Consider the following 27,066-nt stretch of genomic DNA (forward strand, 5'->3'; position numbering starts at 1 on the left):
CGTTGATATTTATGTTTTACCCAAATCAATATATATTCACCATCGAAAAATACACAAACCAATGCGTGAAAACAGTTTTATTATAGTATTTGAAATTAAAAAAATTGGGGATTTGGTTTAGTCTTCATCATTGTCATCTATGTAGGCTATAGCACAAACAGTTCAGCAATAATTAAATATTTGATCAACATGTTTACTTGGTTTCATGGGACCTAAGAATTACAGGGTTCTATGCTCCTGAGCTTTCACATTTTTCTTGTGCGGCATTGCCCATCAATTTGAGAGTGGTCTTCTCTCAGGTAGCTAACCTTATCGGCCTAGGTCATTATAGTGCATTGTGAGACCAATAGCATCATTTAAGTGTCCCTTTTCAGCAGGGGAATAACAAGAGTAGAAACATTACTGAGGTTATGAGAATCATAGCAAGTCAGGTCACATGCTGTGAAAACCAAAATTAATATGACCGGTTTCCCGAGATTAGGACTAAACCTACACTAAAACGCACGCTCAATGGAGTTGCTTTCACTGTAGCTAGAACTCTGGATCCTCTACCACTCCCAGATTTTCCGCTGTTTGTTGTACTTTACTTTACTTTCATTACAAACTCACTCACACATTGAAGCAGCATGACTCAAATCTCTATCCCTAATGACCAATAGCTCAAGCACTCTTCTCTTTACTTTACAGTGTTTTGCATCATTAGCCGGTGCTTATCGTGGAGTAACATTGGCTTATGGAGCAATATCATTATTTATCATGTGTAGGTTTGAATGGTTTTCAAGGAAAAGTGAACATGTTGGTTTCTTCTTTGTGATGCACATTCATTCAAAGAAAATGAATGGCCTCTGTTTACCCCGGATGACTAATCTGAGTAATGTCATGGTAATGGTCTAGAATACAGCTGTACTGGCTGCACTTCACATAGCATTGGGTTGAACTTTGACATGTTCAATCATCACAGTGGTAAAGTCTGGTGTAAATCATATAGCGTTTATTGATATATAAGTGGTTTGACAAAAATAGTCATTTAATTCAACAGAAAAAGCAAGCTTCGTTATTAGATCAGTCGGAGATATTATCATCTCAGTTCAGTTGAAAATGGCAGTGCTCAGGATACGTACAGTATCCCGCAGGGTTGAGGTCAGTTGAAAATGGCAGTGCTCAGGATACGTACAGTATCCCGCAGGCTTGAGGTCAGTTGCATTTCAATTCCAGACAATTCAGGAAGTACACTAAAATTCCAATGATCTTAAATGCTTTTCAGTTAGGAACATTTGGAATTGCAATTTGGTTTACTTTCTGAATTTACTGGAATTTAAATGGAATTGGCTCCAACCCTGGTAACCTGCGGTAGTTTGACTGATCATTTCTTACAAAGAACTGCATATTGACTGACAATGCTGTGAGACTACACTACATGGCAAATAAATTAAACAGTTGAAAGATGAGCGGTCACTGTTTGTATCTCCACTCTCTCCTGAAGAAGGTAGGAAATGCTATGAATCTCCTTGGGGGAGATGAGGGGTGTTTAGAGATGGTGGTAAACTTAGCTCATGTTTGACAAAAACTTGGTCAATTTTTAATGTATCTGTGTGTTCAGTATTCACCTTGGCATTTATGTAATGAGAATCCATTTCAGCCTTGTAAAAAAATTAAGTAAAAACAAAATGTGAACTGCACAAAGACCTACATATTTTTTGAGGAATATCTTTGGTTTCTTTTTGACTGCATCATCTCTCCTTCTCTCTGCACTGACCACTCCCCCCTCTCTCTCACACACGTCCTCTCTCTGTGTTCCGTCTCACTCTCCTCAGAGAAAGCACTCTCCTTAATCAGATTCCTGCCTCATTGATTATCCTAATGGTGTTCCACAGAGACCTCCCCTCTCTACCCCGGCCCCTTCATCAAGGTCGGTCAGACACAGAGAGCTATGGAGACACGTAGAAAAGCCTTCCGTAGCGCTGTCTTCGAGCCAGGCCCTGTGTGCTTTCAGTCCTTCTGTACTTAGTCTCACTACTTTGTTCTCCAGAGGCACGTCTTGTAGGTAGAGAAAGAACACGAGACAACAGCTTTTAGCTTGTATTGCATTTACTGGTCTCACTTCACGTCAAACTCAAATCATCCATTCTAATCACCATCGTCTCCCTATATCAGACCCTTGCCAGACCACACAGGCACAAACAAGCTGACAAGTAATTCAAATAGACAGAGACTGAGGTCCAGGAACGGACATTACTTTTTTTACTTTGTAACTGCCATGTCATTATTCACAATCCCTTGTAATTTGCTGCCGGCACAAACAAAATTGGATAGCACTTACATTTCTATATGTCACTTATAGACTTTCATTAAACTGTCACCTGGCATATTGACATATACTGGAGGGGTTCCTACAAGATTCTCTCATTTTTCTCCCCACAATCACAGCACCCAGTGCAGTCCAGGTGAAATGCTGGATATATCCTGTCGTTAGCTGTGGCCATGGTGATAGATTCAATAAGCAAGGCTCTGTCAATCTCAGACAGACTCCTCTTCCAGGAGAGAAGCCTCTGGAGTAACAGTAACGTGGCAGGTTAACACAGGTATGTCTGTGCTTATTATAGCATATATGTACAGTACATGTATGATTCTTGTAGCACTGTGAGCATACGTGCATACATTTGTACAATGTGTGTCAGTACAATGAACATTATCATGTAAGCACAGTGAGAGAGAAAAAACAGTGAAAAAAGTGAACTTCTACAGAACGATGGCACTAGGAAACTTTGATTAAACGATGGCTCAAAATGTCATTCTCCTGACATCAGTGACAAGCCCTAGTAACAACCAGGTAGTTTGGTGGTTACACTGGTAACTAAAAACTGAGAGAAGGAGAACTATTTTCCAGATATCACACTATAGTACAACTTAGAAACTTAATGAGACATTCTTTTTTTTAAAGGAAGGTAAAACTATGCAACTAAATTCACATCTCTTTCGAGTCGTCACTAATCCTTCATCCTTCTCATTCTCCATTTCAAAACAAAACAAACAGGATCTGTTGCGATCCTGTTTTTTATGTGAAAGGAGGATTACTTTACACGTCTGGCATCCATCAACTCCATGACATCATTTAAAGATACACTAGTTTTTCCCTGTTTGGCTCAAGATTGTGGCTGAAACATTACACACGCACAAAAATAGTTCCATTTATGCCAATCAGTGAGTCTCTTCCTCTTCTTTTTTAATATTGCATTTGCCGTGACCCTCCATCTCGGTCCTCCAAAATGAAAACAATCAACCAATAGGGCCACACTGTTGATCAGAAATAAAAGCTTCATAGTGCTCCTCTAAGAAAAGTGAGAACTATCTTAATCTTTATCATTATCTTATCTATCTCGTCCTTTCAGAACCTTGACATGTTGACAGAGCTTGGATGCCCACACTTACAGTAGAAAGTTGGCTGCTCAAAATGGCTGTGAGCATTTGTTTAACCGATCTGTAAACTCTTCAGTCAAGGAAAAGACGGTCCCCTGTGTCTCTCCCCATGCACGTTGAAACCATCTTTAGGTGTTTCCACTGTGTGCTCTTTCTCTTCATTTGTCAAAACGTAATTTCTCTGACCTGCACATCACATGACCACCAACCATCAAATCAGAAAATCTCAAGATACCACCACAACTGGGCACACACTGGCTGAATCAACTTTGTTTCCACATCATTTCAATGAAATTACGTTGAACCAACGTGGAATAGATGTTGAATTGACGTCTGTGCCCAGTGGGGGATATTTCCATATACATTGTTATGTACTGTTTATCCTACGTTAGCAATTATTGTACATCAAATCACAATAGCAACTACTATTTATTCCCTTAGCATTGTGGTCATTCTATTTCAAAAACAACAACAAAAAATTATATCAACAAGCAATATCCCAGACTAGACCAACCAGAGTCATTCACAAACTAAAAGACAAGAAAATATGTAAGGAAGAAACAAAATTGCGGGGTTAAATGTTTTGTTGTTGTTGTTGTCTAGAACAGCACATACTACATTGAAAGTAATTCCTGATGCGTCATTTTTTTCCTTCTCAAACAAGATGTATGTAGGCACGTATGACTGTAAGTTGCGTTGGATAAAAGCGTCTGCTAAATGGCATATTGTGTTATTATAATTTTTATTATAAGATGAGTAGATTGTGAACACTGTCCCGACAGTCCTTATCATGCATGCTGTGTCACTGTCATCCAAATGTAGGATGTTACTCTCCTCTTCTTTACTCTCCCCCTCTCTCTTCTCCCCTATCTCCTCATCCCTCTATTGTATCATTCTTCCAATCCTGCTGGGCCCTGTAGACAGAGTTATTTGCTGGTTGTCTTCATGCTTGTTTTCACCACAGGGACCTTACTCCCCAGCCTGATCAGATGCTCTGCCACCTGGTCCTCAGCCACCTCCAGGAAAGCTGCCATCTCTGGGGTGTCTACTCTCACCAGCTCCTCCTCCTCTTCATCCAACTCCAGGACAGCACTCATCTCTGGGGTGTCTACTACTCTCACCAGCTCCTCCACCTCCACGTCTCCCTCTCCCGCCTCCAGGGCCTCATTCTCGGCCACCTCCTCCATCTCTGTGCCCTCTGTGTGCACCACTTCCACCTCTCCATCCCGGAACTTCTTCACGTGGAAGGTGAAGGGTGGCACGCGGTACACGGTCGTCTTGGAGCGGGCGTAGACGGTGTGGTCGGGGGTCAGAGACTTCTTCAACATCTCCTTGGAGCCCTTTAGCTTCTCCTTCCGCTCCATGTTGGGGGTCATCTTGTTGCCCAGCTTGCCCATCTTCTTCTCCAGGCTATGCTTGGTCTTCTCCAGCTTGTCGTGAGTCTTCTGCCGGGTCTTCTCCAGGTTATCCCTGGTCTTCTGCTTGGTCTTTTCCAGGTTGTCCTTGGTCTTCTGCGCTCTCTTCTCCCTCTGCTCTTTGGAGAAGGCCTTCTTGATGTTGTCCACGCGCGCCTTGCTGGAGCGTTTTATCTTCTCCGCCCGGGACTCTTCGATGATCTCCTCGATCTCCACCTCCTCGTCTGAGTTGAGGCCAGTGAGCGCCGCCTCGCCCCCCTCCTCAGGGATCTGCTCCAGCCCCCCTTCCACAGAGCAGCCCTCAGCTACATTCTCTGCCACCTTGGGCGACTTTAGAGAGGCTTTAGCGGCCTTATTCTCATCCTGTGAAGACACAAAGGAGAGAGTGGATGAGGTTAGACAACAGGAAGAGTCAACATACAAGATAAGTATGAACGTTTATTAAGCCTTCAGTTAGAGTAATAAAAACAGCAGCAGATCCAGTTTTGCAGCCAGCTGATAGACTAGGACAGTATTACATTTTTTAATTTTTTTATTCTGTTTTATCATTAAAATTGTATTCGCTTTCAAGCATAAGTTTGCAAAGACAGTATTAAATCTACCTCATTACATATCAGTACTCTGAGTGAGATAAGACGTTCCTATTCTATTTTGTTCATTCATAGGGAACAATGTGTTCACAGTGTGGGATTTGTCCAATATATACACACACATTTTCAAATTGACTGCATGATTATGGAGGTTATATTGAAGTGTCCCGTAAAAGCCTGAGGCTGAAAAAATAAATGAACATCAATTCAAATGTATGTGGGCTCTGAGATGGAAATGAAATTTGACATTTATGTGTATGATAAATTATTAATCTTCATGGCTTGCCTCAGACACGTAACCTTACATTTATCAGTCGCAAAAAATATATATCAAACATGCCTGCTACTGTTGGCCAACCCCATCTAGTGGTCATACAATACAAACTGACCAAGACTCCAAAATCAGCACAGACTATGAAATACTGTCCAGCCAATAGCACAGACTTTCCATATGTACCCTACTAGAAACCAGTGTCAGGGTCTTCTCAGCCAAACTACTTGGTGAATGTTCAGCACACAGAATAAGTGTAATCACCAACAGCTTGTGAAAGACATGTCATACAAGTTTGTATGGTGTCTAATAATGAAACTAACATACTGAGCCAACTAGACCCAAAAGCATTTCCTGCTATTGGTAAACTACTTTACTGCACACTCCCACCTCGCTGAATCATTGTGATAACTGTGGTAAATGTTCTCCTGGTGTACCTCGTGCACACATAGTCTCTCTCTCGCTCTCTGTCTCTCTTTCTCTCTAATAGGCTGTTCAGTCTTAGTGAGTGTAAGGATGGAGACCTACAACCTTTCATGTGTCAATGTCACTGGTTGTCCTGTCTCTTCACAGCTCATCTCAGTAAGCGTATTGCATAGCCTAGCCCTTTGATGTGGCTATCACACAACCGGTAGGGAGACACAGAACTAGGCATTTGACTCCATTAAACATATTTTCCCACCGCTTACAAAGTGTGACTTTCAATCTGACTAAAGTATCTCACTCTTAAATGTTACATCCGTCACAGTCTGCTGGTTCACATACAAACAGAGGTTTCAGGCAGACTTTATTTAAAGTACCGTTGGTTGTCATTCATCTAGTATAACCAAAATAACTGCAAATGTTCTCAGTATTTCCAAATGGACTGGATCATGCAGTCTTGCACTCCATCTAGGGGACAAGAAAGTTCTAGCAGCCTGTAAAGGGACGCCCCATCAGATAAGACATTGTCTGTTCGTAAAACCAGTACTTCACACTGACATTCACAAACACTCACACACGGCCCACCTGTCCAAAACATCCCTTGACACCTATGCTTCTCTGACAGCTGCCACTCACTCAGCGTCCCAGTGATGATGTTTTCACAACGTTAGAGAAATGTTGTATTACTGGATGTCTACTGAGGGAGACCAGGAATATGCCGAGGATGTTATCCCTCAAATCAAATCGTATTGGTCACATACACATGGTTAGCAGATGTTAATGCAAGTGTAGCGAAATGATTGTGCTTCTAGTTCTAACAATTTCAAGTAAGTAATCTAACAATTTCACAACTACCTTTTACACACAAGTGTAGAGGAATGAATAAGAATATGCACATTTAAATATATGGATGAGCGATGGCCGAACGGCATAGGCAAGATGCAGTGGATGGTATAGAGTACAGTATATACATATGAGATGAGTAATGTAGGGAGTGCAAACATTATATAAAGTGGCATTGTTTAAATTGACTAGTGATACATCCAATTTTAAATTATTAAAGTGGCTAGAGATTTGAGTCAGTATGTTGGCAGCAGCCACTCACCCCGCTATCATCCAGAAGGATGATAGCGGGGTGAGCAGGCAGTGGCTCGGGTGGTTGTTGTCCTTGATGATCTTTTTGGCCTTCCTGTGACATCGGGTGGTGTAGGTGTCCTGGAGGGCAGGTAGTTTGCCCCCGGTGATGCGTTGTGCAGACCTCACTACCCTCTGGAGAGCCTTGCGGTTGTGGGCGGAGCAATTGCCGTACCAGGCGGTTATATAGCCCGACAGGATGCTCTCGATTGTGCATCTGTAAAAGTTTGTGAGTGTTTTTGGTGACAAGCCAAATTTCTTCAGCCTCTTGAGGTTGAAGAGGCACTGTTGAGCCTTCTTCCCCACGCTGTCTGTGTGGGTGGAACATTTCAGTTTGTCCGTGATGTGTACGCTGAGGAACTTAAAACTTTCCACCTTCTCCACTACTGTCCCGTCGATGTGGATATGGGGGTGCTCCCTCTGCTGTTTCCTGAAGTCCACGATCATCTCCTTTGTTCTGTTGACGTTGAGTGTGAGGTTATTTTCCTGACACCACACTCTGAGGGACCTCACCTCCTCCCTGTAGTCCATCTCGTCGTTGTTGGGAATCAAGCTTACCACTGTAGTGTCGTCTGCAAACATGATGATTGATTTGGAGGTGTGCATGGCCACGCAGTCCTGGGTGAACAGGGAGTACAGGAGAGGGCTCAGAACGCACTCTTGTGGTGCCCCAGTGTTGAGGATCAGAGGGGTGGAGATGTTGTTTCCTACCCTCACCACCTGGGGGCGTCCCATCAGAAAGTACAGGACCCCGTTGCACAGGGCGTGGTCGAGATCCAGGGTCTCGAGCTTGATGATGAGTTTGGAGGGTACTATGGTGTTGAATGCTGAGCTAAAGTCGATGAACAGCATTCTCACATAGGTATTCCTCTTGGCCAGATGGGTTAGGGCAGTGTGCACTGTTATTGTGATTGCATCGTCTGTGGACCTATTGGGGCGGTAAGCAAATTGGAGTGGGTCTAGGGTGTCAGGTAGGGTGGAGGTGATATGGTCCTTGACTTGTCTCTCAAAGCACTTCATGATGACGGAATAGTCATTTAGCTCAGTTACCTTAGCTTTCTTGGGAACAGGAACAATGGTGGCCCTCTTGAAGCATGTGGGAACAGCAGACTGGGATAGGGATTGATTGAATATGTCCATAAACACACCAGCCAGCTGGTCTGCGCATGCTCTGAGGACACAGCTAGGGATGCTGTCTGGGCCGGCAGCCTTGCGAGGGTTAACACGTTTAAATGTTTTACTCACATTGGCTGCAGTGAAGGAGAGCCGGCAGGTTTTGGTAGCGGGCCGTTTTGGTGTCACTGTATTGTCCTCAAACTGACCTCCTAATGCCCTATGCTAAATCTAGCATGCCCTTGCATCCCATAGAGATAGCTATGTCTTTGTTGTTACTGCCCTGCCCTGCCCTGCCCCATCATAGCACTGCGCACATCACACCTCACACATAACATTTTGCACTGACTCTATGCACACTCATAAGACTATATATACACTACACTACACTACACTACCTACACACACACTACAGACACACACACACACACTACAGACACACACACACACACACACACACACACACACACACACACACACACACACACACACACACACACACACACACACACACACACACAACCTTTAACACTCAACATACACTATGCTGCTGCTACTCTTCTTCTTTAATTTAGTCTTATTATTATGTATCCCGATGCTTAGTCACTTTACCCTGCCTTCATGTACATACAGTTGAAGTCGGAAGTTTACATACACTTAGGTTGGAGTCATTAAAACTTGTTTTTCAACCACTCCACAAATGTCTTGTTAACAATCTATAGTTTTGGCCAGTCGGTTAAGGACATCTACTTTGTGCATGGCGCAAGTCATTTTTCCAACAATTGTTTAAAGACAGATTATTTCACTTATAATTCACTGTATCACAATTCCAGTGGGTCAGAAGTTTACATACTCTAAGTTGACTGTGCCTTTAAACAGGCCTACCTTCAAACTCAGTGCCTCTTTGCTTGAAATCATGGGAGATTCAAAAGAAATCAGCCAAGACCTCAGAAAACAAGTAGACCTCCACAAGTCTGGTTCATCCTTGGGAGCGATTTCCAAACGTCTGAAGGTACCACGTTCATCTGTACAACCAATAGTACGCAAGTATAAACACCATGGGACCACGCATCCATCATACCCCTCAGGAAGGAGACGCTTTCTGTCTCCTAGAGATGAGCGTACGTTGGTGCGAAAAGTGCAAATCAATCCCAGAACAACAGCAAAGGACTGAAACACTGGGGTGGCAGCATCATGTTGTGGGGGTGCTTTGCTGCAGGAGGGACTGTTGCACTTCACAAAATAGATGGCATCATAAGGGAGGAAAATTATGTGGATATATTGAAGTAACATTTCAAGACATCAGTCAGGAAGTTAAATCTTGGTCACAAATGGGTCTTTCAAATGGACAATGACCCCAAGCATGCTTTTCACAGTTGTGGCAAAATGGCTTAAGGACAACAAGTCAAGGTATTGGAGTGGCCACCACAAAGCCCTGACCTATAGAAAATGTGTGGGCAGAACTGAAAAAGTGTGTGCGAGCAAGGAGGCCTTACAAACCTGACTCAGTTACACCAGCTCTGTCAGGAGGAATGGGCCAAAATTCTTGTGGAAGGCTACCTGAAATGTTTGACCCAAGTTAAACAATTTAAAGGCAATGCTACCAAATACTAATTGAGTGTATGTACACTTCTGACCCACTGGAAATGTGATGAAAGAAATAAAAGCTGAAATAAATCATTCTCTCTAGTATTACACATTTCACATTCTTAAAATAAAGTGGTGATCCTAACTGACCTAAGACAGGGAATTTTTTACCAGGATTAAGTCTCAGGAATTGTGAAAAACTGAGTTTAAATACATTTGGCTAAGGTGTATGTAAACGTACAACTTCAACTGTCTTTACCTCAATTACCTTGTTTATCTGGTACTGGTTCTCCCTCTATATAGCTCCATTCTTGTGTATTTTATTTTATTCCTCGTGTTACTGTTCCTCATGTTACCATGTGACTTATAAAATTTTATTTAAATTTGACTTTCACGCATTCTGAAAAATTATATAGTATCACTTATCTCGTCAAATGTCTCTTGCTTCTCTCTCACTCTCTCTCTCTGTCTCTCTCTCTCTCTCTCTCTAAACTCTTTCACCTTATCTCTCTCAACAATCTCTCTGTCTCTCTCTCTCTAAACTCTTTCACCCTGTCTCTCTCAACAATCTCTCTGTCTCTGTACACACTGTCCAGATTTAATGTTGGGAAACTGGCCCAGTCCTGAGTGTCTGCGCTGATTCACTTTTACCTCTCCTCTGCCGTGTGTGTGGGTGTGTGTGATCTCACATTGAGAGCATTGTGGGGGAATGGGAATAGGTTGGCTTGTAATCAGGGAGCGGAACAATCACAACTGAGTCTGTGTTATGACACTGAGGGTTGGTGAGCTCGTGTGGTTTTATGAGGACATCCCTTCCGGCCAAACCCTCCCCTAACCCAAACGACGCTGGGCTAATTGTGCACCGCCCCATGGGTGGTCGTGGCCAGCTGTGAGGTCTTTGCTTTGTTTTTTATTTAGAAAAATATTAACTTGTCTTGTCTCATCGCTGCAACAATGGACTCGGGAGAGGCGTATGGACTCGGGAAGCCGCACTGCTTCTTGACACACTTAACCCGGAAGCCAGCCGCACCAATGTGTTGGAGGAAACACCGTACACCTGGCGACTCTGTCAGCGTGCACTGCGCCCGGCCCGCCACAGGAGTCGCTAGTGCGCAATAGGACAAGGATATCCCTTCCGGCCAAACCCTCCCCTAACCCAGACGACGCTGGGCCAATTGTGCACCACCCCATGGGTCTCCTGGTCGTGGCCGGCTGCGACAGAGCCTGGACTAGAACCCAGAATCTCTAGTGGCACAGCTAGCACTACGATGCAGTGCCTTATACCACTGCGCCACTTGGGAGGGCCCATGTTTGGTTTGTCCATTTCTCTTCCTCTGCCTAAAAATAAAACACTCATCTCCACTGTCTTTCCCCTTTCCCTGTCTACTTTGCAATGTGTTGCAGAATCACACTGCTTATTGATTCCTGAGGCGATGGCTGGAGGAGATAATCCGTCCGTTAGCTGGATTTGACCTGTTGACAGAGTTGGGCATAATTTGAGGCACTGCGATGAAACAGATCTGTATCGCTTTATTTGAACTAAGTCAGGAACTGCCGACGTAAAAACAATGCCATGGCAACCCGTCACAGTAATAAGGTTAAAGGTGGAGTTTTGCATCATTGTGACACATTAAAGCAGGTTTGTAATGTTTCTTAACATCTCATTGAATGTGTACTCATTCTCCTCTCCACCCTGCTGTTACCTCATATTAAATCGTTCTTTATCATTTGTTTCTTCTTGTGTAGGTGTACTCCCATAGCATCTAGCCCTCCTCCTCCTCCTCCTCCTCCTCCTCCTCCTCAATTAGTAACACTTTCCTTTCTTCCCTTGTTATCGTCAAGGCAACAATCCCTTGACATTTTCTATTTGTTTCATCATAGTTCAAACAAGCGGCTCGGGTTCACAGCTCATGCAAAGCCAAGGCTTTTTATGATGGCTTTCATTGCTCTTGTACTGGGGGAGATGTGAGTGTTTTTTTTTTGCAATGATGAAATACATTTAAAAACTAGTTGACTGGAGCAGCGTGCACTGTTAAACAGGATAATGTGACGCTCAAGCCTGCAACATTATGTCCTGGGACAAATCATTTGTGATTTTGAATTCCGTACTTTGGTTTATTCTGACATACTGAACATCATACCTCATCACAGCCAGGCAGATAGTATGTTCATACGTTTCATATACTGTATTTTTGCATCGGCATTAACCAATACCACACCCTTCCCCTTATTAATCCTTGCGCTGGTCTGACGTTCACAATGGTATGAGTGGAACCTATCATAAAATGACCATCGCTTCCTTATCTGGTGCTGTGTCCTACTCGGCCCGCAGTGTGTGTGTTTATTTCGAGCTCGCCTTTCCCTCTCTCCGGATTCCATCCACCATTCCCTGGCTACTAGCCACTGTAACATTCTGCCCCCTCCCCTCCTAGCCTCTCCTCCCAGTCCTCAACAGGGCAACAGATAAACATAGGATCATGTCACCACGGCAACAACCATTGTGGAACATCGCCCCTGGTGGGGTGTGAAGCTAAGCCTGATAAATTACTACGGAGGATGATGAACCCCCCCCAGCGACACCATCGGAGGAACTACTGTACTAACACGCTACTGTTCTATGGGACAGATTAGATTCAGAACATAACTGTCATCATCATACTAATATCAACAGTCTTGCTACAGCTAAACTGTACATTACATGACCCCTAAGCAGCATGTCGGCCCTGCCTGCCACTGACTCCATTGGGGTGAACGTAATAAGATGATGGGTGCCTCGCCCACCTCGGAAGTCATACAACAAGTCATACAGCCTTTCCCAGAATGCCCGGCTGAACAGTCAATGATGTTACATCATTGAGGGCATCGCCATCTCCTGTGTCGGGGTGGTGCCCTGACGCAGCCTGATTAAAATCATGTAGGAAAGGAAATGCACGTCTTCGCGGCCATCAGTAGCTCTCCCTGTATATGATTAATAAGAGAGAGAGGGAAAGGACCGAGGGAAAGAGTGAGGACGGAGATGGAAACTCCATGAGTGTCCCTGTGTTACCCTCCTCTCTCCTCCCACTCTAGCCATGGAAAAGTCTGGTCTACATGTGAGTGTGTACGCTACTATGCTTGAAGGAGTACCTGTGGAGAATGTGGTTGGTTGAGTGTGTGTGTCTTCACAGAAAGAAAGAGGGAGCTCTGTTTGTTAGTGTCTCTGCCTTTGCATCGTGGCCTGGGGGGGGGGGGGGGGGGGGGGGCTGCTCATGGAAAAGCTGGCAGATGGAGGAGATTTAGCACTGGTTACACTGTGTGTGTGTGCGTGCGTGCGTGCGTGCGTGCGTGTATGTGGAACAAGAGTGTCTGTAAATCTCTATATGCAATACTGTGTGTGTTTGTGTACAGTGTGTGTTGGCTGTGACAGTTTATCCTATGCAGGGTGCTGAGTCCAGGCAAGTCGACATCTGTCTATTGCTCATGAGTCGTCTCTCTGAGGGAAACACTCCCTAGGAGGTATTCTGAAAATACACAAACCAGCCTGAGGCCCAGAGAACACAGTAAACAAGTAATACATTCTACTGACTGAGAATGAAATAACAGAGAGAGAGAGTGTGTATGTGTGAGAGAGAGAATGAGAGAGAGAGAGTGTGTGTATGTATTAGAGTGAGAGTGAGAGAAAGGTATGAGAAGAATAGTAGAAGGTACAGTGGTAAACAGGCCTCTTAACAAAGTCTTGCAGTCCCCATCGATGCTATCCTGTTTTGGCATCTGAATGCAGCGTTTTACTATTAAAACCTAAAAAGGTATTATAGTTTGGTTATTTTTCTCTGAGGGTGAGTGTTCTGTCTGACTCATTCTTAACCACACACTCGTTGCCATGGACGACGACAGAGCAAACAGTTGTCCAAACCACAGCTAAAAACTACAGCAGCTATGGCTATAAGGGCACTCTTCCGTCTCCTAGCCAGCCCATGGCCCCTTTTCTGCAACACAAAGCCACACTCTCAGACTCTCTCTCCTTAGATATCAATCACAGTCCTATGACATCAGCATTTTATAATGTCAATTAAATAAACATAATATAGATGTCTGCCTGTCTTTCATGACCTATCAAAAATGTCATGTGGATTTGATAATTGTTAATAATTGTAGATAAGGAATGTCACAGACCAAATTGTATTGTAAATGACGGTCCTTGCCCTTTTGGATGGAACGGAAGGTTTTCACAACAAACGTTTAGGGAATGTAGATTAGGACAAGTTTGGATGACATTAGGATTGATGCCAACCCTTTACTCTGGTACCCTCCCACATGCATCAGATATTTCACAAGAACAGGAGAACAAGAGAGGAAGCCTAGTGAGGTAAGAAGAGCTACTTGGGTTTTACTAGACAATGGACGTCTACCTACAGATGTAGGATCTTATTATGAGCCAGTTCGCTACACCAGGAAAACAATCCTGCAGCAACAGTAAATGTGAATTATTATATGGATTATAATGAATTTACATTTTTCGTCAAGTCTGACATTTTAAAATGAAAATTACAAGCCTTTTGAAAACCTTGAATATACTACAAGTTTGCATTTCATGCTGCGCAGGAAAATTCTCAGTAACAAAAGAGCGATCAAATTAAGATCCTACATCTGTAGAAATGACCTCTACTCCCATCTTAATCAGATGCCCGTGACCTCACGCCATCGTTCCTCCTGGGGCAGATGAGATGAGATGAGATGAGAGGCATGCCTTGTGAGTCACCCTGGCAGCTGTCTGATCCTGTCTAGCCCCAGTCTGCAGTATGCAGCTGTGCCTTCAGCTTTCACAATGACCCATCTGGGCCCCTTCTGGGACAGGAGCAGAGGGTGGAGGGCCCCTGGCAGTTATAAACATGGTGCTAGCAGCTGATGTACTACTGTAGTAATGCTTTCCAATGCTTAAGCCTCTTTCTATAGGCATAGTTTTTTGGGGGGCTCAACACATTTAACACACGACTACAATGAGAATATTTATTTACAATAAGCTACTACAGAAGGGTGTTGGGAAATAGTCTTACGCATCCCAGCTCACCCTTTTAGTTCAGTCAGACACAGTCAAGGCACAGAGATCGGGTTCTCGTTCCATCTACCTCGAGCATCCTGGGGAATCGTCATGACCACCATCCGGACGCAGCAGAGGAGTACAAAGGGAATTCTGTGTAGTGACCCACGGTACCTCTGATCTCACCATCCCACTATGGCAAACAATGTAACATAGCCCAACTGTGATGGCTTCACATGAAATGAAGCAGTGGAAATACATTCTGTTTGACACCGGAAGGGAGTTCCTTGGGGTTTCTTTCAGAGCTATGTGTGACCTCACCACACAGGAGTCTGGCGGGGATATATCCCTTTCCAGGGCTCAGCCAATCCCCTCAACCTCTCTCCATGACTACAGCCACTGGAATCCCTACAACTACAACCACTGTCAACATGGCATCACCAGCTATCATGGAACCTTTGCCTTTCCACACGTTTCTCTGTAGGACTGACACGTCTGACTCTCTAACGTGGTGATTCTGTAACGTCTGTATTGAGATCTGCTCCCAACGTCTAACATTAACGCCAGGTTGACAGTTCAGACATAAAGTCTGTATCAGATCAGATTAATGATTAGTGGAGCCATCATTCCTGCCCAATAACATAAGACACACGTCAAGCCATTAATCCCATGTCACGTCAGTCTGCCTTTTGTTCTGACTGTGTCCACTGTGGAACTGATTATGCTTTATCTAAAGGGCACATCCCTGGGGGAGGGAGGGGGATGTTTTTATGGAAAAAGTTTGACATTAGAGAAAGAGCTTTTGTTCTCGCTCTTGGTCTGCTCGTCGGGTGTGCAGCAGCCTCTGTTTTGGTTTTCACTATCAGACTATCCCTGGAGTTTATTGGGACCAACACAATCCAATGTGTTCTCCTTCCCCTCGTCCTCCTCTGGTGGAGGTTTAGGCCACCTGAGACGACTGATCAATGTCCTATTATGAGATGTGCCAGAGTTGTCAGAATCTCTACCGCTGAAGTTCATACCTCATAGTTGACATCAACCTACCTGGGTGGGAGGCACTAGTTCTATTACCCACACTTAAATGTCTTCCCTCTCAGAGAGAGAGGTGTTAAGTAGTTCTAGGCAGTGGTGCGTCTTAATAAGGGTGAAGTATAGGAAGAGTAATAACAACTAAAGCCAGTGTCAAACCCTCCATCCACCCACGAAAGCTCCTTGATAAGAAACCATTTTAAAAGCTCGATCAGCCTAATGCCCTCTGTGTGGAGTCTGCTAGGTTAATAATCAGAGTTATGAGCGGCCATAACCCACCCAGTGCCCTGCCTAGATCTCAGTGACAGGATATAACTCACAGGCCAGTGCCAGGAACACACCGTCCGAGCAGCAGGCATCAGTGTTGGCGACATGTCACCAGCTAACACAGCTGCACCTGGAACTGCAGGACACACTGTCCAGATAGAAATAAGCCATGCACTGTGTTTAGATGTTGACATCTGAATAGCCGCACACAATCGCAAAGACACCGGTGTGCACACACAGAGATACAGAAACACAGAGACACATCCACACACACACCCAAATACACTGACACCATCATTCTGTGCTGCTGCCGGTGGCTAAATCCAGTCTCACTCTATGAAACAGGACCCGCCGCCATTCCATTCCATTCCATTCCACTCTCGTTGCAAGAGTATTTATAATCAAAGCACCAGAGCAGATTTTCATTTACACGGTTTCTGAAAAAAATTTGGCCGAGTTATTACGATCTTGGCAGTGGCCTTCTGAAGTAGCGGCTAGAGCGTAGGCTACAACGTACAGTAAGTAACATGTTGCTCCAGCGCCCACAATTCTGTGGACTGGAATAGGAACAAAATATCTGTTGACCAACCCAGGAACGTTGAGTGGCGGATGGACAGGTGCCCTGACCTTTAGCTTGCCTGGCAAATCATCGTCTTCTGTTGTGAGAGCGAGCTCTGTAAGCCAAGAGGGCAGTGGGTGGTTAAGACCCGTGCAGACGTCTGGGTCATACGAGTAGTTCATGTTTGTATCTCTTAATAAGTGCAGCTCACAGTGACTTCGCCTGGTCCCCTTAATAATTTGGTCCTCAAGTGCAAGAGTAGGCTTTGACCCACACACACGCACAAAAGTACACGCACATGCACTCATTGACAGGATGTGAGCTGAATTAGCTAATGGGTAGCAGGAAACAACAGTCTTGTGGGTCTGCGAGTCAGACGACACAACAAGTGATGCTGTTTCCCAACAGGACCCCACCTCTCGCCCCCAACAGCATCAAAATGAGCCCAGCGTGAACCATGCACATTGTTAACAATGCAGTGTTATAAAACCCTGTACGCAAGAGTAACACTGTCTATCAGCCAATCGCTTATCAAGCCTTCACACAGCCATGACACCCAGATACTAGCTATGAGACAGATCTGTCAACCTTCATGAACCCATTGATCTTTGTAAAAAAATTATTAGAAGGAGAATAGCTTTTATCAATTAGTATTTGTTGGGGCTGACTGGGTGTGATAGGGTGGAGCAGGGGTCTTCAACAGGTGGCCCATCTGTTTGGGCTTCATTCTGTCAATTTGCAGTCTACAAATGATTATAATTATGTTCCGTCCCCCAGATCATCCACTCAGAATCTAGTTGGGGACTCTAATGGTAGAGGGAGGTGTAAAGAAAGACAGAAGAGAGGTGGATAGAACCACCACCGCTGGGGGGCATATGTAGCCGGGTTTTAGCGGCACGCTGCACTACCACCAGACCAGACCCCGGCAAAGCCCTCCTCGATCTGACACAACTGTGTAAGCAATATGGCTGAAAGTCTACCAAGCTCTCTGAGTTAATAGGTGGAGCTAAATGATTAAACCTATCCAGTCATGTCTGGTATATCTGTTTCTATATCCGTGTCTTGTGTTAGGGGCCAGGGGTTGATTTGAAATCAGGCATACGCTGCATTCTTTAGGACATCAATTCTATGAATATTGTGACAAGAGAATATAAAGACCTGAAAATAACTATTCTGTGATCTTGAAACATGAAGTTACAGGACAAAAAGCACGAAGAACCATAACAAGGGAAGGCGTACGCCCCTTTTGTCAAGAGTGGAACCACATTGTTAAAATAATACACAATCCTTTTACACAAGTTAGATCAAAGGCAGAGAGAATCCTTTCAAGCTGATACTGTGATGTGAAACCTATGCAAGTGCACCTTTCACAGCGCTTTTTGATCTTTCCCAAGTATAAAAAGGAAAGAAAAACAAAATTAATGACAGCTCAGTGCTCTTGGCTGAACTCTTCCTAAAGCCAGAACAGATATGAGAGAAGAGGGAGATAATCAGTAGAGGACCACAGACTGCTGCACTGTGCCAATAGATACAGTCCATGTAGCTAGCTGGCCCCAGGCTGTTCCCGTCTGATCCTGGGCCATGATAAAGATGGTGATGATGGGAGGGAGAGCCAACAGAAAGAGCCTGTGGTTTGGAGTGGACTCAGGATGTTCAAGGAAACTAAACACATCGGAGGAAAGAAGAGGAACATTTTATTTGACGCAAACCTACAAGAATGTAGGATCTCCTTGCCAAAGCGCGGGGCTTTCCCCTTTTTCCTGCCATGTTATGGCTGTGGTCTTCCTTCGGATCTGTCCATACAACTTTTAGGATCCCCTGAATACTCAGGCAGACATCTTAGAACAGAAATAACAATCAAGTGAGTGGAATTAAGGTGAAAGGGCATGAAGGGATACACTTCAAATAAACTGTACATGAATGGCTCACCAAAACCGATATAATACAACTTCTGAATTTGCACTAAACATAGAACATAACACCGTGCCAGTGTGTCATTCAGAAATGTGAACAGTGAGGGAGAGGGGCAGTGAACTGACTTTGCACACACACAAACACTCATGCACCCTAGTATTGAATCTCTCGGCCAGTGTTCTACAGAAGAGCTGACATGCAACAGTGAAATGTAGAGCCTGCCAGACATCTCTCCACAAGCTGCAGGTACCGGAGGGTGGGGGGGGGGGGGGGGGTGGGGGGGGGGGGGGGGGGGGGGTGGGGGGGGGGGTGTAGGAGTATGGATGACAGGAGAGGTTGACCCAGAGGGCGGTGAGAGACAGAGAGTGAGTGAGGTAAAGTGGGAGAATCCAAGGGGATGAATCATCGTACTAATTTGGTGCTGCTGTCTATCGCTTCGTTCCTCTCTCTCTCCACCCTACTGTACGCCATTATCACACCCCTCCCCGGTTCCCCCACAGTGATCACAGTGAGTCTGACTGGACCATAGAGAGGTCACAAGCTTGAGGTAATTGGTTCTGAAGTGCAGCCAGGTTTGCCTGGGGTTGGGGACAGAGACTGAGGGAGACAAGCTGTAACTGAGAAGTTGGATGTCCCCTGTGATAGAGTCAGAGACAGGACTGTCACTGTCCCCTGACTCCATGCCAGAGCAGTACAGGGATGCTGAAGAGGCTCGTCCATCATAGACACACAGATCCTGAGTTTTCAATAACAGATGAATGAGTGGACTGACAGCACGTACCACGCCCTCAATGCAATGATCAGATGGGCGGGAGGCCTTGGTCCACAGACACCTCTGAAGCATCCCTGGAGGAGGGGAGGAGGAGGAGAGAGGATGATAGAAGATGGGTCAAGGGACATTTGTAGTTGAGAGAGGGCCGATGAGATGTAGCTTTGCCCTAGGCCTGCCACAACACTGTCAGCTGTTGCTGGGACTCTGGGACCCTCAGAGACTCTTCCTCCCTCGCACTCTCCTCCTCACACTCCTCCTCACACTCTCTCACAAGGACAGAGTGTTTGAGTGGTATGTGTTTCTCTCCAGGGAAAAACCTAAATAGGTTATAGCATAGGTTATGCACCACATGGGCGAGGCCATTTATGTGATTTGTTATGATTTTCTCTTCTATAACAAATGGGAGATATGTCTTTGGGTATATCTTTGGGTGCCGGTGTCCAATAGTATGGCCACACCCTGCTGTTGCAAGGGGATCGCGTGTTCTCCTGTCGATCCAGGTTTAATTATAAAGCATCACTGTCAGAGTGTTTCCCTGATTCTAGCCACATGAAAGGATGTGGCTATTTTCAGAGAGCACTCCCACGAGAGAAGAACAGCTGTGGTTGACGCCAGCACAAGCTCACACACGCAAACACGGAATACGCACGAACGGAACATGGAACATGCACAAACGGAACATGGAACACGGGAACATGCACAAACAGAACATGGAACACGGGAACATGCACAAATGGAAAACACACTCGCAGTGGATCCCGAGTGCATCCACCTATGCAAACATACTCAGCTAATCCTCTGACTTACAGTAACTCGTACTGTAACCCCCCCCCCCCCCCCTAACCCCAGTTCTCTGATAATGGACATGAGACGTATCACATGTGGGGTTTGCTAGGACCGCCTACTCTCTCGAAAGTACCTATCAGATGCGTCTGTTGGGGACAGACGGGTAGAGTGGAGAATGTGGTGAGAGACCATAAAAGGAGCCAGTCTCCCCCATCTGGTTATTCTCAAGCATAATTGTCTTCCTCACACTCTCGCGAGCAGGGGAAACGCAATGATATAGTCACACAACTGCTCCACGACACAAACGCACCAACTGTAAAAACATAGAGCGTGCATAAGTAGCTGGCAGGCCTGTTTTTTTCTTCTCTCTCACTGGCTAGGCCTCTCTCTCCAAGTGAGGATGGATAACTGCTATGTTACGCTTAGCCAACTGTGTACCACCCTGCGTACCACCCTACCACCCTTCTGAAGCTAAGCAGGGTTGGTCCTGGTCAGTCCCTGGATGGGAGGCCAGATGGTGTTGGAGGGCCAGTAGGAGGCACCCTTTCCTCTGGTCTAAAATTCCCCAGTGATTGGTGACATTTCCCTGTGTTGGGTGCTGTATTTTGGATGGGACATTAAACAGGTGTCCTGACTCTCTGTGGGCACTTATTGGCACCCATGGCACTTATTGTAAGAGTGTTAACCCTGGTGCCCTGGCTAAATTCCCATCTGACCATCTAATCATCCCCAGCTTACAATTGGCTCATTCATCCCCCTCCCTCTCCCCTGTAACTATTCATTGCTGTAAATGAGAATGTGTTTTCAGTCAATTTACCAGGTTAAATAAACACATTTAAAAAAAAGCCCTGCATGACGATAGCTGCCAGTACTAGTCATAAGCAGGATTGTAACTGCCGACTGTAAAAATCACTGGTCATCAGGGGGCTCGAAGATGAGGAGGGAAAGGATTGGTGTCGCTCGGGCATCCCGGGGGTCCACTTTTTTTTTGCCTGTTAAGCTGGATATTCTCAGCCAAAGTGTCATTTCTCCCACCACCACTAGGCTCATGGTACAACCACATCCTTGGCTGACACTACCGGAAGCACGGATGCTATGGTCAGTAATCATACAGATCTCCTCCCAATCTGGGTCTAGGGTCTCCAAGTTCAAGTTCAGTTTCTTCCTCACCTCCACCAGTAACTCAGCCGGATATTACTCAACAGTAAAGAGGTCCCGTTGAGAGCTCTAAATGCTTGGGCCAAGACCATGTTAGTTTTCTGAAAAACAGAGGCAGTGAGGCGCTGGTATTGTTAATAACACAGCACATGGGGCTGGTGTGGTGAGCCAGGCTTGGGGTACCCTTAGCAAAAATCCTGCTAGTGAGGGTTTTTTCCCACAAGACCTTAGCTTCCCTGAGGCAAGCTGGTACCGCAGGGAGCAATTCCTTTATTGGGGCTGTATGTGACTGGCGTCTCTTTCTGTCGTATAGTTCCCTTGACGGGCCCTGAGCCCGCTTGCAGATACTGTATGAAGGAGCCCAAACTCCATTGGAGGGGGGGCAGCTCAACTGCTCTCGGGCCATCAGGTCAGCTGACCTGAGAGGGTGGGAGAACGTGGTCGTAATCTCGAGGATCTCCGTGAGATGAATCCCATCGTCATCCTCATCATTCCCTAACTCAACTTCCCCCAACACTACGTTGTCGGACAGTGAGGGGAGGGAGTCAAGGCTATCCGCCATGACCTCGCCCCAACTGGGCTTAGTTGCAGGGTCCTGTGAGCACTGGGCATGTTCCTACCCAAGCAATTGATGCATAGAGGATGGGAATCTTCCCTGCTTGACCTCTCACTCTCTCACACACACACACACACACACACACACACACACACACACACACACACACACACACCAACGAGCTAAGAGCGTTTGCCACAGAGACAGTGGAAAGAGGTGAAACCTGACTCAGAGCCAGTGTTGATTCACCAACGCTGACACTCTGGCCAAGCTCCTCCAATATCATTTAACGCGACACCGTGCAGTTGCTGGCAATAAATAGAGCTGGGACTGAACCGTGTAGGACTACGGCAACATGAAGGCCACAGTTCATACGACTGACTACTGGTAGAGTCACAGTTCAGACAGTTGCAGTGGTGTGGAGTCACAGTTGACAGTTCAGACAGTAACAGTGGTGTGGAGTGGAGTCACAGTTGACAGTTCAGACAGTAACAGTGGTGTGGAGTGGAGTCACAGTTGACAGTTCAGACAGTAACAGCAGTGGCATTCAGTCAGTCACCATTCTGAAAGTCAGAAAGTACATTCAGTAACATAGGGGTCAAAGTTCATAGAGTAATATGGGAGTCAAGGTTAACACAGTCACAGTTCAATGGTAAGTATTAGTTGTCTTGAATGGCAAAGCACAGGTGATGGAGAGGATGAGGAACTAAATGTGATAGGAATTTTCAGCTCCATCCATGCCTTTGTTGGAACTTGATGAAGCATGAATTTGGGGGAATGACAAGGCATCAGTAAACAGAGAAACCAAAAAGTGTTGTAATACTTTTCACTTCACATTAGGTTGCTCCCACGCACACAGATTGTAAAAGAAGTCAGAATGCCTCAGACAGAATCCGGGACTGAGCGATAGGAGCAGTGTGTCAAACAGCAGGGGGGCCCTCCTTTACTGAGGTAATTTATTAAGACCGGCCGTCTCCGATTGGGTTCCTGCTAAATGCCAATAGTGTAACCAATAGTGTAACCTAGTGCCACAGTGGACATTCCAGGAAGGGGATCTGAAAACAAGACCGCAAGCCAATGCAGACACTCTAGAATAAACTGATCAAGATGGCCTCCAACAGCCAGCAACCAGATATTGACGCACCTTTAATATTGACACACCTTTAATTCTCTTCTAGTTAATTATGTTCAGAAAAGGCAGACCGTGTGAACATCTGTCAATGTTTTATAAGGCATTATATTGACCTGCTCTATAGGCATTTCTAAAGATAAAAAAAATAGATTTTCCAAATAGGTCCTTCCTCTGCTTTCTTCTCCTCTGGTTGATATACTGTACTGTAATCATGCCAGCTAATAAGAGCAGAACTGGGTTCAAATACAATTTAAAATATCTCCATTACTTTTACATACATTCAAAGTAAGTATTCAGATATATTTTAATTGAAAAGACAAGAAATGTAATATTTTTATGTATTTGGAAATGTACTTGGAAAGTATTTGAAATACTGAAAAACACTCACTGAAAAACACTCCCATGCAATTAACACAGATATTTGAAAATAGTATGAGTGTATTTAAAATATCTCAATTACTTTCACATACATTCAAAGTAAGTATTCAGATATATTTTAATTGAAAAGACAAGAAATGTAAATATTTTTATGCATTTGGAAATGTACTTGGAAAGTATTTGAAATACTGAAAAACACTCACTGAAAAACACTCCCATGCAATTAACACAGATATTTGAAAACACTGTGAAATACAATTATTTAATCATTTTTTAAAATTATTATTATTATTATTTTTTTTTACAAATAACCATTAAAATACTCAAATAAAAGTACTCGTTTTGGGCGGTGTATCGGAAAATACTCAAATACACAAAAAAAGTATTTTAAATACCAGATACTCAAAGGCACATGTATTTGTACCCAGGTCTGAATAGGAGACAAGACATCACAGAACTTGCCCCCAGCCAGGTTGCAAACTACCAAAAGTCTCGCCCTGTCATGAGGCTGCCAGCTGCAAGCCATTAGACAGACATTGCAGCACGCAAGGCTAAAAAAACACCAGCCCATGGAGTAGCAGGCTGCCACAGAGAGAGGGACTGTTCAGACTCCCTTCCCTTTCCCTCACTCATCATAACGGAATCCCTCTGCTTGACTAGGACATTATGTATGTACACTGGAGTGGTGTGACTGGGAGGTATACAGCCTGGTACTATGTAATTAGGCTACTCTGTATTGAGACACAGGGGAAAGGTACCCCCGCTTGTTGCTATGGAGAAGGCAATACAAAGAGACAGTCATCCAGTTGAAGTAGAAAGTTTACATACACCTTAGACAAATACATGTAAACATTTTTCACAATTCCTGACATTTAATCCTAGTAAAAGATCCCGGGCTTAGGTCAGGTAGGATCACCACTTTATTTTAAGAATGTGAAATGTCAGAATAATAGTAGAGAGATGTAACGCCCTGACATTGGAGATACCTGTTTATTCTCTATATTTTGGTTAGGTCAGGGTGTGATTAGGGTGGGTACTCTAGTTTTTGTATATCTATGGTTCTCTTTTTCTTTTTTGGCCTAGTATGGTTCTCAATCAGAGGCAGCTGTCTATCGTTGTCTCTGATTGGGGATCATACTTAGGCAGCCCTTTTTCCCCACCTTCAGTTGTTGGCTCTTGTCTTTGTTTGGTTGCATGTATTTTGCACGATGAAGCGTTTCGTTCATTGTATTGTTTTTTTTGGGGGCTGGTTCACATTTTTAATAAAATATGATGAACTTCAATCACGCCTACCCTTAACGACGAACGTTACAAGATAATTATTTCTTTCAGCATGTATTTCTTTCATCACATTCCCAGTGGGTCAGACGTTTACACACACTCAATTAGTATTTGGTAGCATTACCTTTAAATTGTTTAACTTGGGTCAAACGTTTCGGGTAGCCTTCCACAAGCTTCCCACAATAAGCACACGCTTTTTCAGTTCTGCCCACAAATTTTCTATAGGATTGAGGTCAGGGCTTTGATGGCCACTCCAATACCTTGACTTTGTTGTCCTTAAGCCATTTTGCTACAACTTGGAGTATGCTTGGAGTCATTGTCCATTTGGAAGACCCATTTGCAACCAAGCTTTTAACTTCCTAACTGATGTCTTGAGATGTTGCTTCAATATATCCACGTAATTGTCCTTCCTCATGTTGCCATCGATTTTGTGAAGTGCACCAGTCCCTCCTGCAGCAAAGCACCTCCACATCATGATGCTGCCACCCCAGTGCTTCACAGTTGGGATGGTGTTCTTCAGTTTGCAAGCCTCCCCTTTTTCCTCCAAACATAACAATGGTCATTATGGCCAAACAGTTCTATTTATATTTCATAAGACCAGAGGACATTTCTCCAAAAAGTAAGATCTTTGTCCCCATGTGCAGTTGCAAACTGTAGTCTGGCTTTTTTTAATGGCGGTTTTGGAGCAGTGCCTTCTTCCTTGCTGGGCGGCCTTTCAGGTTATGTCAATATAGGACTTGTTTTACTGTGGATATAGATACTTTTGTACCTGTTTTCTCCAGCATCTTCACAAGGTCCTTTGCTGTTCTGGGATTGATTTGCACTTTTCACACCAAAGTAGGTTCATCTCTAGGAGACAGAACACGTCTCCTACCTGAGCTGTATGGTGGCTGCGTGGTCCCATGGTGCTTATACTTGCATACTATTGTTTGTACAGATGAACGTGGTACCTTCAGGTGTTTGGAAACTTCACCCAAGGATGAACCAGACTTGTGGAGGTCAACTATTTTTTCCTGAGGTCTTGGCTGATTTCTTTTGATTTTCCCATGATGTCAAGCAAAGAGGCACTGAGTTTGAAGGTAGGCCTTGAAACATATCCACAGGTCCCCCTACAATTGACTGAAATTATGTCAATTAGCCTATCAGAAGCTTCTAAAGCCATGACATCATTTTCTGGAATTTTCCAAGCTTTTTAAAGGCACAGTCAAATTAGTGTATGTAAACTTCTGACCCACTGGAATTGTGATACAGTGAATTGTAAGTTAAATAATCTGTCTGTAAACAATTGTTGGAAAAATGACTTGTGTCATGCACAAAGTAGATGTCCTAACCGACTTGCCAAAACTATAGTTTGTTAACAAGAAATTTGTGGAGTGGTTGAAAAACAAGTTTTAATGATTCCAACCTAAGTGTATGTAAACTTCCGACTTCAACTGTACATGTAAGGGAGGAATGTAGGAATACATGCCAGGGCATAAGCAAGTTATTATTTGAGCATGAAACAATATATGTACTGTATCTTCACTCACTGTATACGCTCAAGTAAAGAGAAGACAAATACCCCCAAGCGCATACTGTAAACAAATAAATTGTAACTCTGGAAATAAATGGTAATGCAGAAAGTGAGTACAAAAATACACGGAATTAAAAGAAACGCTTTGATAGCAGCTTGGTTAGCCTTGCGAAGAGCATATAGTTGGAGGCTACAACTACTTATAGTAGAGTAGAGTTGACTCTTTCCACAGTTCTATATTCACACAGCGTTATTGTGGGTTTTCCAGCCAGTTAGGCCATGATGAATAGACAGCATGGCACCGCTTCAGGACTAAAATTACGTCTTCATCTTACACTGAGTTGAGGCTTTCAACTATCTGTCACAATCAGTCGTCATAGGTCGGGCGTTGGCTTAATCACATGTGGACCACCGGTACTACTGTGTTTATGGTGTCATATTATGATTTCGGCCCACAGGTCTGGCTTTATATAGCATTAGCCGCATTTGTCAACCATAAGACACTATGCGAACGAATTGCAAAAATCGCTGAAGTTGGAGACTTTTATCTCCCTCACCAACTTCAAACATCTGCTATCCGAGCAGCTAACCGATCGCTGCAGCTGTACATAGTCTATTGGTAAATAGCCCACCCATTTTCACCTACCTCATCCCCATACTGTTTTTATTTATTTATTTTTATTTTTCTGCTCTTTTGCACACCAATCTCTACCTGTACATAACCATCTGATCATTTATCACTCCAGTGTTAATC

At 44.3% G+C, this 27,066-nt stretch overlaps 1 protein-coding gene across 2 annotated transcripts in view; it reads right to left on the reverse strand.

The window, feature by feature from the left end:
- Positions 1-971: 971 nt before the first annotated feature.
- The window catches only part of LOC110486263 (caveolae-associated protein 1), a 29,324-nt gene continuing 3,229 nt past the window's right edge, over positions 972-27,066 (reverse strand). For both annotated transcript variants that reach the window (XM_021557716.3, XM_021557717.3), the window contains exon 3: positions 972-5,195. In XM_021557716.3, coding sequence (XP_021413391.1) covers positions 4,344-5,195 — 852 coding nt within the window. In that variant the 3' untranslated portion in view covers positions 972-4,343. The remainder of the gene's footprint in view (positions 5,196-27,066) is intronic.

This window comes from Oncorhynchus mykiss, chromosome 13 (genome assembly GCF_057628025.1).
Source record: "Oncorhynchus mykiss isolate SJ-2025 chromosome 13, ASM5762802v1, whole genome shotgun sequence".
NCBI lineage: Eukaryota > Metazoa > Chordata > Actinopteri > Salmoniformes > Salmonidae > Oncorhynchus > Oncorhynchus mykiss.